A 15,913-nucleotide genomic window follows, 5' to 3' on the forward strand; every position below is an offset into this window, starting at 1 on the left:
GAACCAAGATCCTTCCCTGATGGAATGTGAGAAGCAGTAAGTGCTGAGCGCTGACTAGGGCAGGACTGAGACCTTATCTCAACCTCGGGCCCACAGACTGACGTTGCATGGGGATTGTTCACTTCCTATGTCCTGTTCTGCCTAATGTGTTGTATGGCCCGTCTCCTGCTTTGCTTTGTGTGACCTGCAAGAAGCCGAGTTCAACACATGGTGAGATGTCACTGAGTTTGGAATCTTGAACCCGCCTCATCAGCATGTTAACCTTGAGGACTGCATAAAGCCGGTGTTGGGAAAGACACACCTTGTGTGTGCTCCTTCATAGTGTGCTCAAGACACCCCACGATCTTCTTTGCTCATTTCAAAGTTTTTTTTTTTTTTAACCACTTTTTCTGACATTCCTTTTTATATGTGAAGATGAAAACCCAATTCTTGACTGTAGTCTTTGGTCTGGACCCTGCCTCTCTTCTGGGCTCAAGGAAGGACCTCCGCACCCCCCAACTCTTACCCCTTTGCATTCAGGCCCCACTAGGCTCTCCGACTTCCTCAGGCTTGCGGGCCTCTGGCCACCTGCTGCGGGGACGCCCCTTTCCCTCTGCTCCAGGAGGCAGTCCTTCCCAACTCCACCTTCCTACCCAGTGATCTAACATGCCCACCCCCACCTGAGCTCAAACGCCATTTCCCCAGGGAAACCCCCTCCCAGCCCCTGCACCTTCATTAAAGCTTTCTTTAGAGCCTTTACCACAACTTGAATTTGAGTGTGAATGTTTTACGTAAATCTGAACTTTGTGATTTTCAAATAGCATAGGCTAAAAATATTGGTAAATCTGTCTTTATGCTTAAACTTTGAAATAATGCAAACTTCCCAAAGTCCCTCCTCTCTCCCCCGCAAAAAAAGTCCCTCGGGGCCTGCACAGCTTCATAGCTGTGTTTCCAGTGAGCTGTAAACTGGGTTTCCACTCTGGGTGGCTGTGCCCAGGGTCAGCTGCATGGGCCCCGCATTTGGGTTACTCAGCACTGAGTTTCCCCTGCCTGTATGCATGCTGCCCATATTAATAAACTCTCATTATTCTCTTGTTTTTCTCTTGTTGATCTGTCTTTCGTCAGTTTAATTTTCAGGGCCCAAGCCACAAAACCAAGGAGGATATAGGAAACATTTCCCCCCTCTCCTACACACTTATTGTTATCAAAATTTAAAATTTCTAGAAGCTCTTAACAATATTCTCCAGTAGTCATGCTGAGGCTAAGACTGTGCTCTGAAGGCCAGTCCTCATGACGCCTGGTGCTGACAGAGACTCTAAATATTAGGACTGAACTGAGGAAATTTTATTTTATTTTATTTTATTTTTTTTTTAAAGATTTTATTTATTTATTTGAGAGAGAGAGAGAGAATGAGAGATAGAAAGCACTAGAGGGAAGAGGGTCAGAGGGAGAAGCAGACTCCCTGCTGAGCAGGAACCCCGATGTGGGACTCGATCCCGGGACTCCAGGATCATGACCTGAGCCGAAGGCAGTCGCTTAACCAACTGAGCCACCCAGGCGCCCAGAACTGAGGAAATTTTAAAAAGTATATCAGGGAATAAATCAGCTACACTGGCCTTGGGTTTTCATGTTGCAGGGTTCTTGTCTCAGAGTCGAAGAATGAATCTCGAGGACAATAGGGTGAAGTGAAGTGAAAGTTTACCAAGTGAAGGTGAGAACAGAGAAGAAAAGCTCTCTAGAGTGAAAGGTGTCCTGAGTGGGTTGCCACTGAGGGCCTTTATGGTGGGTCTTTTCTAGAAAACTGACCAGGGAACTTAAATTTTGACATCATCACTGGTAGATGTCATCCCTGGAGGCACCGGGTCTACTTCTATGAAGTTACTTGGTAACTTTCAGTGGTCAATTTGTAACTATCATGAAAATATCTGTCTATATCATTTAAGACAAACAAGTGGTCTCCTTGTGTCCCCTTCTCTCTGGTTTTGTACCCCTCAGCATTTCCACATCCGGATTTCTGGGAGCCTGGTCACATAGCCCCCTGTGTGAGTCTAGTCAGGGGAATCAGGGGCCCCCTATCTCTCCCTATATCTTAACCTTTTCCTTAGTCATCCATTTTTGTGGCTCATTGTTCTGGAATTATTTGAGTTTTGAATTATGCCTGGACTTTAGGGACATAGCTCATAAATAAAACACTACAACCCTGGTATATTTGGGAGACTCAAGCATTGCCTCCTGGAATCTATCTGTTTTCCTCACCATTTTTTATCACCAGCTTCTAGCACAGGGCCTTGTAGGGGAGGAGGAAAAAAAAAAAATCTTTTCCTTTACCCTCTTAAGTGTTATACTTGGGACCTGTGCATGAAACTGACAGAAGACAGGTTAACAGGATAAAGGTTTATTCTGCATGCATATGGGAACCAACAAAGGAAGTATCTGGCTCACTAAGTGGTTAATGACTTACATACTTAATTTAGAAGGGGAAAGTGAAGGGGCGAAGAAAGGTTTCTTATGGAAAAAACAGATTTTTTTTTGTTTTTTTGGAAAGACAAATAGATTTTCAGGAGAACAGACAAGAGATGGGAAAGTCTGTGATAATGTTTACCTATACAGGCATGAGTGGTCTTTGGATCTTATTTACTGTCACAAACTCCCTCTGGAGAAAGAATCTGGAGTAGGCTTTATTTGTGTTCTCCCTTCTGGGGGTAGATCCACCCTGAAGAGGAATTTATGGCAGCCTTATTTCCCTGTAGTGGCTGCTTTTAGTCCAAAAAGGGAAGCTCTGAGAAGGCTTTGAAAAAAATCTGTTAAATGTCAAATATAATCTTTATGCTAAACTCGCTTCTTTTGAGGTGGTGTATTCTGACCCTGTTCAACATTTCCTCCTATTTACTTGTTTCAGCATCTTACCCTGAGTATATGATCCACATCCTCTGCTGGTGTCTATTCTGTTTAGATGCCCTTGACCCGGAGTTCCCTGACAAGAGGGAAACGCAGTAGGGGAGACAAGCTAGACGCTCAGAGAGAACCGCATGAGAGCAAACAGTTCAGCACGGTGCTGCACATCCAGATTCTGGGTGGTGGTCTTTTCCAGAAATTGCCACAGTGCTCGGAGAAGCCAAGTTCCTTTGTTCACACAGGGTTGGGGGCGGGGTGGTGGTCACGTTCCAGAGGGCTTCACCCTCCAGGCTTCTTTCCTTTCAGCAAAGAACCTGTTCTTGTGGAGATGGAGGTGCCTGGCCTGGAGACGGAACCGGCTGGCCCCGGGCCTGCGCTGGCGCCAGAGGGCGGCAAGGTTGTCCAACCCCCGGCAAGAGTGACCATCGGCCAGGCCTGCGGGGCCCAGGCGGGGCTTGGCTCTGCGGGACCGGACCAAGAGCGGCCCAGAGGAGGAGACTGGGCGGAAGCCCAGGGGGCGCGGTCGTGGCCCGGAGGCCGTGGCATTTCCAGCCCTGCCGCAATGCCCGGGCTGCTGTTTGGGGCTGGCTAATGATTAGCAGGAAAAATGTCACTCTGGGGCGCGCACACCTTCCGGGAGCGAGGGGCCGGTGGCATGCAGAGGCCACCTCTGTGTTTACAGCCTGTGACGTGACAGAGCGGGGAACTTCCTGTTAACTGGTGACGCGGGTCGGGATTCTCCGGAGGCCACTCAGCTGTATTCCTGCGTCTGTGTGCAGCTAGAGAGGACCCTGGCCCAGATGCCTTTGGGATCAGAGAACCTTCTCTGAAGCCCCGAAGAGGAAGGAGGCCTTCCTGCCCGAGGTAAGCCAGCTCCAGCCAGTGGCCAGGCGTCTGTCCAGCAGGCTGGACTCCAGGCACCTGTCTCGGGCTGAGAGGCGGGTCCCCGGCCGCAGGCCTCTAGCTGCGCTCCCGGGAAAAGTGTCCCACGATCAAACACATACTCCTTGTTGCCCAACTTCCACAAAGTTAAACATTAGAAGAGGGGGCTGCTCTGGGAGTTTAGGAGTTCAAGATGATTTTCCATCGAGCGGGAGCCCCTTTCACAGTGCGCTGCGCTCGGGGTGCAGGGAAAGCTGAGACCCCGCTGGAATTTGGGAGGTCAGGATTCCGGTGCTGGAAAAATCACTGCGGCTCCATTGTTCCTTCCATGCATCTGTAAATGCCGTTTGTCCTCCCGTGGGAAGGAGAGCTGCTCTGAAGTCTCTGGAGGCCCGCAGACGGCCCTGAGTGGGGCATGCAGGGCAGCCCTTCCGGACGTCCCAGGGGAGCTGTGTTGGCGCCTATTTATATTTACGCACAGACGTTTGCAGGCAGCCCCTTGCGTGGATTTTGCTGCAGCTCATTCTCACTCACCCTGACAAGCACTCCTCCTTCCTTTTGGGTTTCGGCTTCATGCGGCAGCCCGGAACAGAACGTTTGCAGGCACCTTCGGATTTTACGATCTCAAACTACTTCCAGGGACCCAGAAATAAGGGCTTGTGTGTGTAGGTAATTAAGTGAAATGATAAAATTCAGCACTCTCCTTCCTCAGATCATTCCTTCCGACTATTTTTGCCTTGTCCCGGCAGTAGGGAATTGGTTGGTGGTTAAATCCTGTCTATTTCATAAAGTTTAATAAGGTGTAAGATTTTTAAGAAGACTTTGCAGTTTTTCACCTAGAAGTAGGTGCTTCCAGTCTTCCATCACAAAATGAATGAGAAGTTCAATCTCAGGGATCTGTCAGACTACTCCCTAGAGATATTAACTTGCAAAATACCTGCCACAGGTCCTAATTTAATTAAAGCGAAGTGTCTGATTTCAGCTAAAACTTGAAATCGACTTCCTGACGGTGTCTTCCAACACACACCCTTCACACCGAACCCCGCAGGCATCAGCCTCTGCAGTAATCCTGCCATGGGGTTCCTGTAGCTCTCGGGTGCTCCTACCCCGCCCACCCTGTGGTTCTGCTGGGCTCTTTGGAAGCGGAGTCCCCCCTCCTTCGGAGAATAAGCCAGCATGGCCTGAGAGGACGGCGGCAGAACGGAGCCTGTCATAAATGCAGCAATCTGGCCTGACTCAGCTCGGTTATTGGTATCCCCTGGTGGACCTTAAGCTACCACCCAGTTTCGACAGCGCTGGCTGCGCACTTGGCATTTATTGCTTTCGGTGAAATGTGTAAGCTTCTGTGACGTGGTGGTTCAGCTTCTCCTCCAGCTGCTGCTGGGGTGTAGCGCTCTGGGTGACTGGTGCAGTGCCTGGCTTGTTGAGTTGTGCTCATGGAACTTTCACAGTTAGTAAATGATTTATTTGGTGTTTCATAATTCGGGATCTGGAATCGGTCTGGGAAGGCTGTGATTTCAGTTCCGTTTGTGTACAGCTTGCTGCTGAGGCTTGTTTGTGGGGTTCTCTAAGGCCAGTTTTAGATTACGGCCGGTGGCGGGGTCCGCCGCGGCTGGGGGCGGGGCCCACGGGGGCCGGGGCGGGGCCCACCGCTCCCGCCTGCAGCGCATACTTTGAACCTTACGTTATGCACACGGGTGGTTATAGTTTAGCACACATGCTGAGTTTTGCTTTCCCAACACACCCGAGAATCAAAGAGGGTGGAAAGCCTATGTTCCTCCTCATGAGCTGTGAAAACCCAGTATCTCGCCTGAATGGAAAACGGGCTACAGGCCTGAGCGTCTTTACGACGCTTCACACCACCACTCAGTTTTACTCGGCAACCTGTATGATGTCTGTTCTGCAGACTGAGGTGTGGCGGTTATTAATCTGTGCCCTGTTTCACTGCTTGTATTTCTGCTTGTGTGTTGCTGTGGGGTCTCTTTCGGTCTGTACCGGAAGAAAGGGGACTGAAGCCCTGGACAGGTGTCAGCTCATTACAAAATCCCAGGGGGGAGGGGGTGTCTCTGGCGGAACCCAGCGCCCCACATTTTGGAGGGTTTGGATGGGTTCCCCAGGGTTCCCCCCCCCCCCCCACCGGCTGATGGGGCTGTGAAATCCGTGTGGATGCCAAAGCCACAGAAAACAATCCCCTGGTTAGGGTGCTGTGCACCACACGGTGGTGTTGAAGAATGTTTGAAAGTTTCTGAGGCTAAGGGGCTGTCGTTTTTGCGGACAGCTCCCGACCTGTTCAGTGGGTGATTTACCTTAAATGCTCCAGTGGGACCTCACGGTGCTGGCGACTGCATTGCATAGGCCTGTCACAGGGGAGAAGGGGGAAATCAAAAGACAACATGCGGGGATGGAGGGTGAGCAAGAGGGTTATCCAAGAACAAGGGACTGGAAGGAAGGGCCAGGAGGTGTACGTGACGGGATCCCCCTGTGCTGCCAAGGGGACAGTAAGGCCTTACTCAGTCTACCCTGGCCTCTAGCTCTCACCTCTCTGAGCCCTTTCCCCTGCCCTCACTCTGCCCCAGCCCCAGAGACCTCTCGAACATGCCAGGCACGGTCCCATCCCAGGGCCTTTGTACTTGTTGCTCCTCTGCTTGGAAAGCTCCTCTGCAGATACCCCCGTGGCCGGCAACCTCTCCTCCTTCACTGTTCACAGAACACCTTCTCGGGAGCCTTTCTCCAATTTCCCTAGTTGTGGTCATAGCCAGCCCACCCCCCACACACAATCGCTTGTACACACGCTCCTGTTCTATTTTTCTACATACCTTTGGCACCTTCTAATAAGTTTATGTTCTGTTTTTTCACGTTGTTGCCTGTTTCCCTTTCGATAACGTGAACTTGTTGTGGGCAGGATTTCTTTTTCCCTCAGTGATTGAAATGAAGAGCCGTAAGCCCACGCCCTTGCACCTTGGTGAGGGCTTCTGCGGTAATGGTATACCATCTGCGTTCCACGATTTATACACGGGCTTGGGAGTAAGACCAACTAACACAGTGGTTCTCAAACTTGAGCACGTGCCAGAGTTGGCTCCTTGTTGCATTGCTTACATAGATTTCTGGGCTTGCCCCTGGAGCTTCTGATCCAGCAGGTGTGGAGTGAAGCTGTGACCATGCTGAGGAGCTCTGACTAACCCATCCACAGACACATGAGCTGGTAGGGGCTCCGCGTACTCTGAATGGCAAACGTTCATCCGTGGTAGATTGTGACCTGCCTGCTTTGTTTTCCCAGGGGTGAAGAAAACGTGTGGAGATGGAGGGCAGCTGGAAAGGCATCCCGGCCATGCTGGTCATCCTGGCGGGGCTGGCAGGTAAGGCTCTCCAGGGCTTGGCGGGACATTCGTAGGCATCCGGTTGAAGTGGGTGGAAGGGAAGCCAGAGGAGGCAGCCTGGACACGTGACTGCCAGAGGCTTCTTCCTTGGGCCCTTCTCACAGTGAGGTCTCTTCGGTTGGGCCCATTTCGTGCTCTGCTGACTGAGCTGTGGGAGTGGTCCTGCATGGGCATCTGGCCCACCAGTCCTGTTCATTGGTTTGTCCCTGGTGTGGGCGTTTGCCTTCTGTACCTGCCCAGGACTCATGGCTCTTGTTAAAATGTCCCATTCTTTGCCTGGTTTTCTCTTCTTTCATTTATAACTGGCCTTCAAGGAAGGCCCCATTCAGGCATCACCTCCTCCCTGGAGCCCTCCTGACCTGGCAGTGTTCAGGGTGATAATCCCAGCTCCCATTTATTGACGGGGGGCGGGGCACTGCCTGTGAGACCTGCCATTCCTCTCATCAGCTTCTCCTCAACCTGGATCTCCCCCAGGGTGTCAGTCGGAATGGACCCCAGGGTGTCCCAGGCCAGGGTCTCCTGATCAGACTCTGCTTTGCAGGAGATGGAGCGAGCAGACTGTGGGGTCCTTTGGCTTTCTCGATTAGGTCTTGTCTAGATTTCTTTGCTTCAGGTGTGTTTGTCTTGTCTTTCCAACTAGATTGTAAACTCCGGAGGGTATCCCTCCCGTATTCCTTATGCAGTGATTTTAAGGCATTGTATCGAAGCATAATGAACATAGAGAAAAGCACACAAGTCCTAGAGGTACACCTTGATGAAGTTTCACTGACTGAACACCTTCGTGTATCAACAGTGAGACCAAGCACCTCCCACGAATGCCGCCTTTCGGTCACTCTGATATCCCCTCCCCCAATATTCAATATTTATTGAGAATTGGAAAAGGCATAAAATAGTATAGGGACTGTCAGAGTGTGTTATGGGCAGTAGGGGATGTTTTGTGAATTTTGGTTGGGGTGTGTGGAGATCCTAAGCCCAGGGCACCAGGCTGTGGTGTTAACATGTATTTGGGCGCCACGATGTTTGGAAACTCCTGGCTTATAGTGCGCAGTGCCAGGTGTTTAGTAGGTGCTGGATAAACATTTGTTTGTAGAGTGGAGAGCGAAACTCCGTCCCTGCTTGTGTGGAGCTTAAGGACTCGTCTCGAGGCTAGCAAACCACACTCAGCACACATTTTAGGGACAAGGCTCCAAAGCGGCTATTTCAGCCACAGGGGCAAAGATCTCTTCTAGCAGCTCAGCGGGAAACTGATGTGCCATGGGGTCTACTGTTTTTCTGAGGCAGTTTTCCCCGAAGCTGTTTTGAACAAAGGGATGGCTCTGGCCGAGGTCCAGAGTTGGCTGTTCCAGGAGGGGGGAGGCTTTGGGGCTAATTCTAATGCCCCCCTGGGGGATGGGGTCCATCGCAAAAGCCTGAGCCCCTTGGATGTTTCATCTTGGAAAGTCTTGGAGTAGAGACACCTTCATTTATAGACTTGGCTTTGAATAGCTGAGTGCAGCCTCCAGGTGCACCCAAAGGGTTCCTGCCAGCTCTCTCCTCTCTACCTTGCCCCAGTGTAATGGATTATTTGGAACTCAACACCCTTATTTATCTGCTCAGTGAGTATTCACTGGGGCCCTGTTATGTGCCCTTTAGTTGCAGGCACTGGGATGTGGTGATGAGCAAAACCAGGCACAGTCCCTGCTAACAAAGAGCTTACAGCTTAGCAGGGGAATCAGGCATTAGTTGAAAAATCAACATAAAATCACCGTTGTGACAATTGCTTCGATGATTTGGAAGCCTGTTATAGGATAATTCAACGTAATAATCTGGGAAGGCTTCCCTGGGGAGGAGACAACTAGGCTGGGAGCTGAGGCAAGTAAGCAAGACTGGTATGCCAGGCTGATCGCGGCCTGTGCAAATGCCCTGGGGCCAGAAAGAGTTGGTGAGTTTGATAAATTTAGGGTAGTCTGGTGGCTGGAGGGTGGAGTTTGGGGCGGAAGGAAGTTAATGTGAGACTAAGTAGGGTCTTAAGATATGATAATGTTAAGGGTTATCTGGTCTTTCTCTAAGATGGATGTGTTTAAAATACTTAAAGTCTGAGTACGGAGGTGGGAGGTAGGGGAGGGGTACCTGATCACCCTGGTTTGCTGAGTAGGTCCTGCTGGCTGGCTGCCATGTGGATAGCCGTTCTGGGTGCTGGTGGCCCAGCAGTGACGCTGGTGCCTCCTGCCATCGTCAGCAGGACTCTGCAGGCGCCTCAGGACCCCTCCCTCGCTTCTCAGTTTCCTTCTGACAGGCCCAACCCCTAATGTGTTCCGACTCCCATTTTCTTCCTCAGACCTGCCAGGCCAAACCATTTCTCTGCCGCCAAGTCCATTGCATTTCCCTTTCTCCCTTCCGCTTTTAATTGTCTGCTTTTCTGTTCCTTTCCAGTGCTGAGTAAGAGAAGGGGGAAGGTGGGGGGCCCGCAGGTGCAGTGAGGAGCCTGCTGGAGGAAAGCGGAAGAATGGAGGGGTCTAACCCCCAGCGGGGGAGACAGCAGGCTACTCCTCCAGGGAGCCGAGAGAGAGCCTTCGAAGAAGGATGGTAGGATCCATGCTTGGGATCAACTGATGCAGGGCCGGCAGGAGGCACGGAAGCAGGCAGAGGGGCTACTGTTGGAGTGATTCTCATGTCGCAGACGGGAGGATGCAGTGAGTAGAAGAGATGCTTTCCAGTCGGGCTGGAGCCTGTCGTTCAAACTCCACCCGGAGTAGGATCCTGGGTGGGGGGGGAGGAAGCAAGAGGGTGGGGCTGCAGGTGCCGATGTGGAAATTACAGTGTGAGTTAGTGAATAAGAGTCTTGCGGGTGGATCAGCTCCTGAGTTGGGCGGCCACCACGGCTAGCGGCGGGGGGAGTGTCTGGGAGGGGGACCCTGAGCTTTCCCGTGGCTCTGCCCCAGTTTGCCTGTTTGCTCTACAGAGTGAAAGGGGGAGCCGAGGGAAAGGGAGGTTTTGTGTGTGATGAAAGGTCTTATTTACAATTTTCTCATATTTGTTCTGTGCAGGGCAGGGTTACACACACCATAGCTGATAGGATTCAGGGAGAGGAAGGAGGCTCCAGGACCTCGCATTATCAGGATATCAGGCTTCTGAGTCAGGAGGCAGGGCTGACGGCGCGTTTACCCATGGTGGGAAGCCAAGACTGCGGGTGATGCTGTCCGGGGAATGTAGTGCTTAGGACTGGGCGCCTCCCTGTTTAATTTAGAGGTCAGGCTCAAACTCGAGGAGTTTCCATTTGGCCTCCCTCCCCCTCACCTCCCACCTGTGAAGTAAGGTATGTGGCCTGCCCGTCGTCATGGTCACATGTTGCAGTCTGCTGGCTTGAACAAACTCAGAGTGAGATAATCTCTCTACCTCGCACCAGGCGGTGAGGGAGCCATGGTTTCCGAGGGGCTTGCGTATTCTGCGGGGGCTGCTTAGATGAGCTCCTGGCAGGGAAGCCTGGGTCTCAGCCATCCGGGCCCTACCCACATCTGAGCCGCTGGGCTCTGGCCACTTGGTTCTCACCGACCTGCATCAGGAGCCGGGGAAGAGGGCTGTCGTCACACGGTGGGGTCGGGAGAGCTCATCTCTTTCCTCAGGGTGCAGATTTGGCTCTTTGTTTTCTTTTGCCCTTCTTTTAAAAGATGCAATTCAGGGCTCATGGGAAGAGCCAAGTTGGACAGCGCTGTGGCTTCCCTGGGGAATCCTTTCTGACTTCCCTACCCAAGCTTTTTTTCTTTTTCTAAAATCCCAGATCAAAGGGATCTTTGGATCAAGGAGACTTGTCCAGGGATAAGAGAGGATACCCAGCAGGAGCTGTTCTTTAAACTCTCTCTGTCTCTCTTTTCTTATCACGCCCAGAGACAAAAGAGTAGCCATCATGTTTGCCCAAACACAGGAACAGTCTTAGTTAATTCTGACTTTTCCTCAGTTCTGCCTCTTTGGACCCTGCAAGACCCCCTCCTTGACCTTGACCCTGGCTGCCTCTCCCCCCTGGTCCAGCTTCCCTCTGGGACACTGTCTGTGTAGCAGTTCCTACTCTCCCGTCAATCTGTCCTTGTGGCCGGCAGCGCATGCTGGGTACTCAGGTGATGTGTTAATGTATTAATGCCTGTCTGTGGTGTGGTGTCTCCCCAGAAAACTATAGGGCTGTAATGAGATTCTTTTAGAACCTGTCTTACAAGTTGACCTTATGAGGTTGGAAGGAGAGGGGGCTGCAGTGATTTGGGGGCAATCGGTGTATATGGCAGACTGCCTGGTGGACCCACCGGAATCATAAAGCTCTAGAAGGTCAGAGGAACCTCCTGCAGTCTTATTGCTGTGGCAGGTGGGGCTTAGAAGAAACCACAGGGTGGGGTCTGCCGGGGGTCATTTTTGCTGTAAACGCTGAGTGAGATCAGAGGGGAAAATGGGAAAGAGTGAGAATGTCTGAGTTTGGGTCCCTGCTCACCGCTGTGATCACAAGTCCTGGGGTATTGCTGCCCTTCATTTCTTCATTGTTAAACAATAGGTGGTAAAAAGATGAGCATAAGAGATTTTGAAGGCTATCCTTTGCTGTGCGAGTTCTACTTTGAATTTTTATTGCAAACATGGGAAGGTCTTGAAAACTCTGCCTGCCAATTGGCTCCTCTAAGATGATTAGAACGTCAGTCCTAAATGGCCAAAAGATCTCCTGAGCTCTTCCGGTGTAGAGCATGCTCCGTCTCAGGTGATTATGACTGAGGTCAGGTGAGCTGAAGAGCCCTTGGTGTACCCCGTGTGGAAGACCAGTCAGAGATTGTCACTCTAGTTAAAACCGGTGTCACAGTGCATCTGGTGAGCTAAGGGTTGAATGTGGTGAAAAGTGTGAAGGAAACAATTTTACTTAAATCTGTGACATTCTTGGCTTGTCTTACAAATCAACACATCCCTTCTTGCACGTCACATAACAATAAATGTTTGCTGAGTGCTTGAGGGTCGTGTGAAGGGCTTCACGTGGATTATTATATTTGGCTTTTGAAACAAGTCACTGTGGTACTAGTGACCCAGTTTTGCAGCTGAGGGGAGTGGGGCATGGAGAAGTTGAGATAGTTTGTCCAGTGAGCCAGCAGCCTCACCGGAGAGTCTGTGATCTTCTCTTGTGGGCCACCTGCCTGTCTGATGGGGTTTTAAACCCAGCACTCGGCGTGGTGATACTCGTACCAGGCTGCCAGACTCACCACTTGGCTGTTCTCATTAAGAGAGCCCCCTCCCCTACATCCTTCGACCTTTCCTTTTCTTCTCTTTGTATGTCCCCACTCACGTCTCTTCTGGTCCTTAAGAGGAGAGGTGTGGCCTCAATGACAGACGGTATGGTTCTCTTGATACTTGATACTGACTTACCTATTACTCCACGAGAGGGTACTCAGGATGCAACTTTTGTCTCTCTCCAGCTGGATCTCTTCTCTGTCAGCCTTGTTCCTCCAGCCCCAGACACCGTCCTGAGCATCCCATCTGGGGGCTCTAAGGGTGCAGGCGCGTGCATGGGGCTGGGATCACCACATGCTGGGGCCCCCATTCTCTTTGTGAAGAGAAGCTGCTCTCCACCTTCCTCTCTGAGCCTTGGGATTTCCTCAGAGGTGGGAATCAAAGATCCTTCCCACTTTACTGGGAGGATAACTCTCATTTCATAGTGAAGGTGAAAAACTTGCCTTAAATAACAGCTGGCCTAGCGGGGGTGCCCTTGGGGCCAGGCTGGGATCAGGTATTTGAGGTAACATCTCTCTGGAGGTGGAGGAACGGCATTTTTTTCTTCCAGTTTTGCCGGGAGTGCTGAGAACTGTGGAGGGAGGGATTCGAAAGGAGGGATGGGTGGCTTCCTGTCCAGTGGGGGAGACGTGGTGTTGGAACCAGGAAGACATGGAGTCTGACCCCTGGATATCCAGCGGTCATAGCTGGTACACATAGAAGGGTTAAGCCATACAGTTGACTTGCATAGATCCATTCACTTGCCGCCTTGAAAAACTGGCTGTCTTCCAGCTTCTGGATCCAGCTATCAAATCATAGAAGGTCCCAAGAACGCAACGGTGCTGGAGGGCACAGAGGCTCGCTTCAACTGCACCATCTCGCGGGGCTGGAGGCTCATCATGTGGGCTCTGAATGACACGGTGGTGCTGAGCATCACACCCACGGAGCCCATCATCACCAACGACCGCTTTACCTCTGCCAGTTATGAGGAGGGCAGCAACTCCATCTCTGAGATGATAATCCATGACGTGCGGCTCCAGGACACCGGGCGTATTAAGTGCAGCCTCCAGAACAGCGACCGGGATGCCTCTGCTTTCCTTTCCGTCCAAGGTGGGTACCCAGGTGGGTCTGAGTGGAGAAGGGGGTGTCTGCTGGGCCAGGCGCCAGGGGAATGGAAGGAGCCTTGGGAGTTCACGTCGCAGGTGACGACAGGGCTGCTGTCTGCTGGAGTTACACTTGGAGTGGATGATTCCAAACCAACGAATATCCATAGTTTTGTTACTTGTGATTTCTTATCCCCCTTCCTCACCGGTTCTCCGTCTACTTCCCTTCTTTCTGCTTCTCTTGTCTCTCTCCTCATTTCCCTTTTCTCTCACTAAGATTCTTAAATACAGGGCTTACCGCTTTTCTGTCTGATCTGTGTCGGTACTGATAGCCTTTGTTCTAGCCCCTGGCCGGTTGCGGTCACTGCTCTTTGATTTAGGGGGGGCTACCAATCTTTGCCTTTTCTCTAGTTTCTTACACGCTTGACTCTGTCTCTTTGCCTTATGTCATGTATGCACTTTGAATCATGCTTTACCCTTTACCTCTTTCCAGCTGAACTCCTCCAATCTTTTATTCTTTCCTGCCTCCAGCAGTTCTTATAGTCAAAGGTGTGTGTTCACAAAATACACCAAGTGTTTTAGAGAGGAGTAAATGAAATTTATCATAATGGATGACTTATTTTTCATTCTTAGAGGGAATTGTGAGGTGCTCCAAATCATGCTGTTTAGTGAAAAAAAAAAAAAGGATGTTTTACAAGAATTCAGAACATCTTTATCAAAGTTTAATCACTTTGCATTCCTTATGTAATTAGATGGTATTTATAGACCCACTGGAGGTGGTAGAGCTCCTGATTTCTGTGGCAGCATTTCGTACAGCAGACCACATCATGTTTTTGAAATTTTTCTTATGTCTATTTATTTGCTTGTCTAGGAGAAATTTTCAAACATTGGATTTGTGTTAATGTTGCATCAAATCCTGTTTGATGACATTTGGTAGAGATGCATGCCTACCTATTTCTACTTGCCTTTTTTTTTTTTTTTTACTTAGCCAAATTGTTTTCTCTTTGCTTTTATGTGTCTTTAATTTTATGAGGTTTAATGATATTTTCTAAATAGTGATTTTATGAGATGACCTGGATTATTGGCTTAGTTTGCATGACTAGATTCTTATTATAACAATTTGAGGTATAAGGGAGAGAACACAGGAAAAACGGAATCAAAGACATGAGTTCTGGTCTGGCTTTCATCATTTACTAGCTTGGGGACCCCTGAGGTGACTCAGCTGCTTCATCTCTAAAATGGGGATAAAGCTCCCCTGCCTACCTCACAGGTTTACTGTGAGGATCCGATGAAACAATGACAGAGGATGGTTTGAAGACTCCAAAGTCCTGTCTGATTCAGTTCATCACACACACAGTCGGGAGCCAGAGTGGTCTAGTCGTTCATGATGCAGGCTAGGGAGCCCGAATGCTAAGTTCAGATACCAGCTTTATCACTTACTAACTGTGTGACCTTGACCATGTTATTTGATGACCTCAGGCCCTAGTTTCCTTATCATAGGGTTGTTGTGGGACCACATGAGTAGGTTCACGTAAAGCCTTTAAAGCAGCACCTGGGTCCTAGCAATCTCCGTATAGCCAATTGCTGTTATTTATTGCATTCCCAAGAAGAGCACACCCTTGTGTTAGGCATCTGAAAGGGGACTCAAAGATTAACAGGGTAAGGCAGAGTCCTGCCCTCAAGAACCTTACCCGAAAAGTAGATAAGGCAAATGCATGAATAACATTGGTGCACCGGAGAGGCTGGCAAGGACTCTGAGGGGGAGACAAGCTCAGGTTTGAACTGGGAAGGGGGATGAGAGACTAAGGAAAGCTTTCGTGGAGGACTCCATGGTGAGGTGCCCTTATGGGCTTCGGAGGTCTGGGGACGATAGGCAAAATGTAAAAGCGAGAGAGGAGAAGGGCACCCCTGGATCAAGGAAACAGGGTCAAAGGCATGACTTATTTGATATAGCATATCAAATTCATAAATCCATGTGGTTTTATAGCAGCTTTTGTCTAAGCTATGCATCTGTAAAGTTGTCTGAATATGCCTAAACATGCATTTTTATATGTTGGTGATTACTGTAGCTTTTGGCTTTAATACAGACGGAAGAACAAGCATCTAGGGATGTTACATTCTTTCCCAAGGTCATGCGGAAGGAACCCATAGACCGGGGACTGAACTTGGTCATATTACCCAGGTTGCAGTGTTCTGAATGGCACTTTGTTCCTAGAGGAACAAATGTGCTCTAAGCAGCACACAGATCTCTTTCAAGGGAAAAGAATCTTTAAAAGAAGAGGAGACATCCATTTTATTTTTAAAACGAATTATCCAAAGATTTATTTTTTTCCTCCTCATGTATCAGCAAGAAAAATAAAGACAGCTTACATAACTCCATACTGAGTCATCCAAAATCTATGTGAATGTTCTAGTCATCACCCTTGTATCAAGTGTTTGTCGTGCTACTAGATAAGCTTTGTGTAAGCC

General features: G+C 49.9%; 1 protein-coding gene across 4 annotated transcripts in view; it reads left to right on the forward strand.

Moving 5' to 3' along the window:
• Window positions 1–3,302: 3,302 nt before the first annotated feature.
• IGSF5 (immunoglobulin superfamily member 5) overlaps window positions 3,303–15,913 on the forward strand; it is a 40,562-nt gene continuing 27,951 nt past the window's right edge. Inside the window, exons 1-3 of one of the 4 annotated variants that reach the window (XM_027586990.2) lie at window positions 3,303–3,738; window positions 7,034–7,112; window positions 13,134–13,451. In XM_027586990.2, the coding sequence (XP_027442791.1) occupies window positions 7,055–7,112; window positions 13,134–13,451 (376 nt within the window). In that variant the 5' untranslated portion in view covers window positions 3,303–3,738; window positions 7,034–7,054. The remainder of the gene's footprint in view (window positions 3,739–7,033; window positions 7,113–13,133; window positions 13,452–15,913) is intronic. The other 3 variants (XM_027586987.2, XM_027586989.1, XM_027586988.2) reach the window with 3 other exon arrangements.

The sequence above is a fragment of the Zalophus californianus genome, chromosome 1 (assembly GCF_009762305.2).
Source record: "Zalophus californianus isolate mZalCal1 chromosome 1, mZalCal1.pri.v2, whole genome shotgun sequence".
Classification (NCBI taxonomy): domain Eukaryota; kingdom Metazoa; phylum Chordata; class Mammalia; order Carnivora; family Otariidae; genus Zalophus; species Zalophus californianus.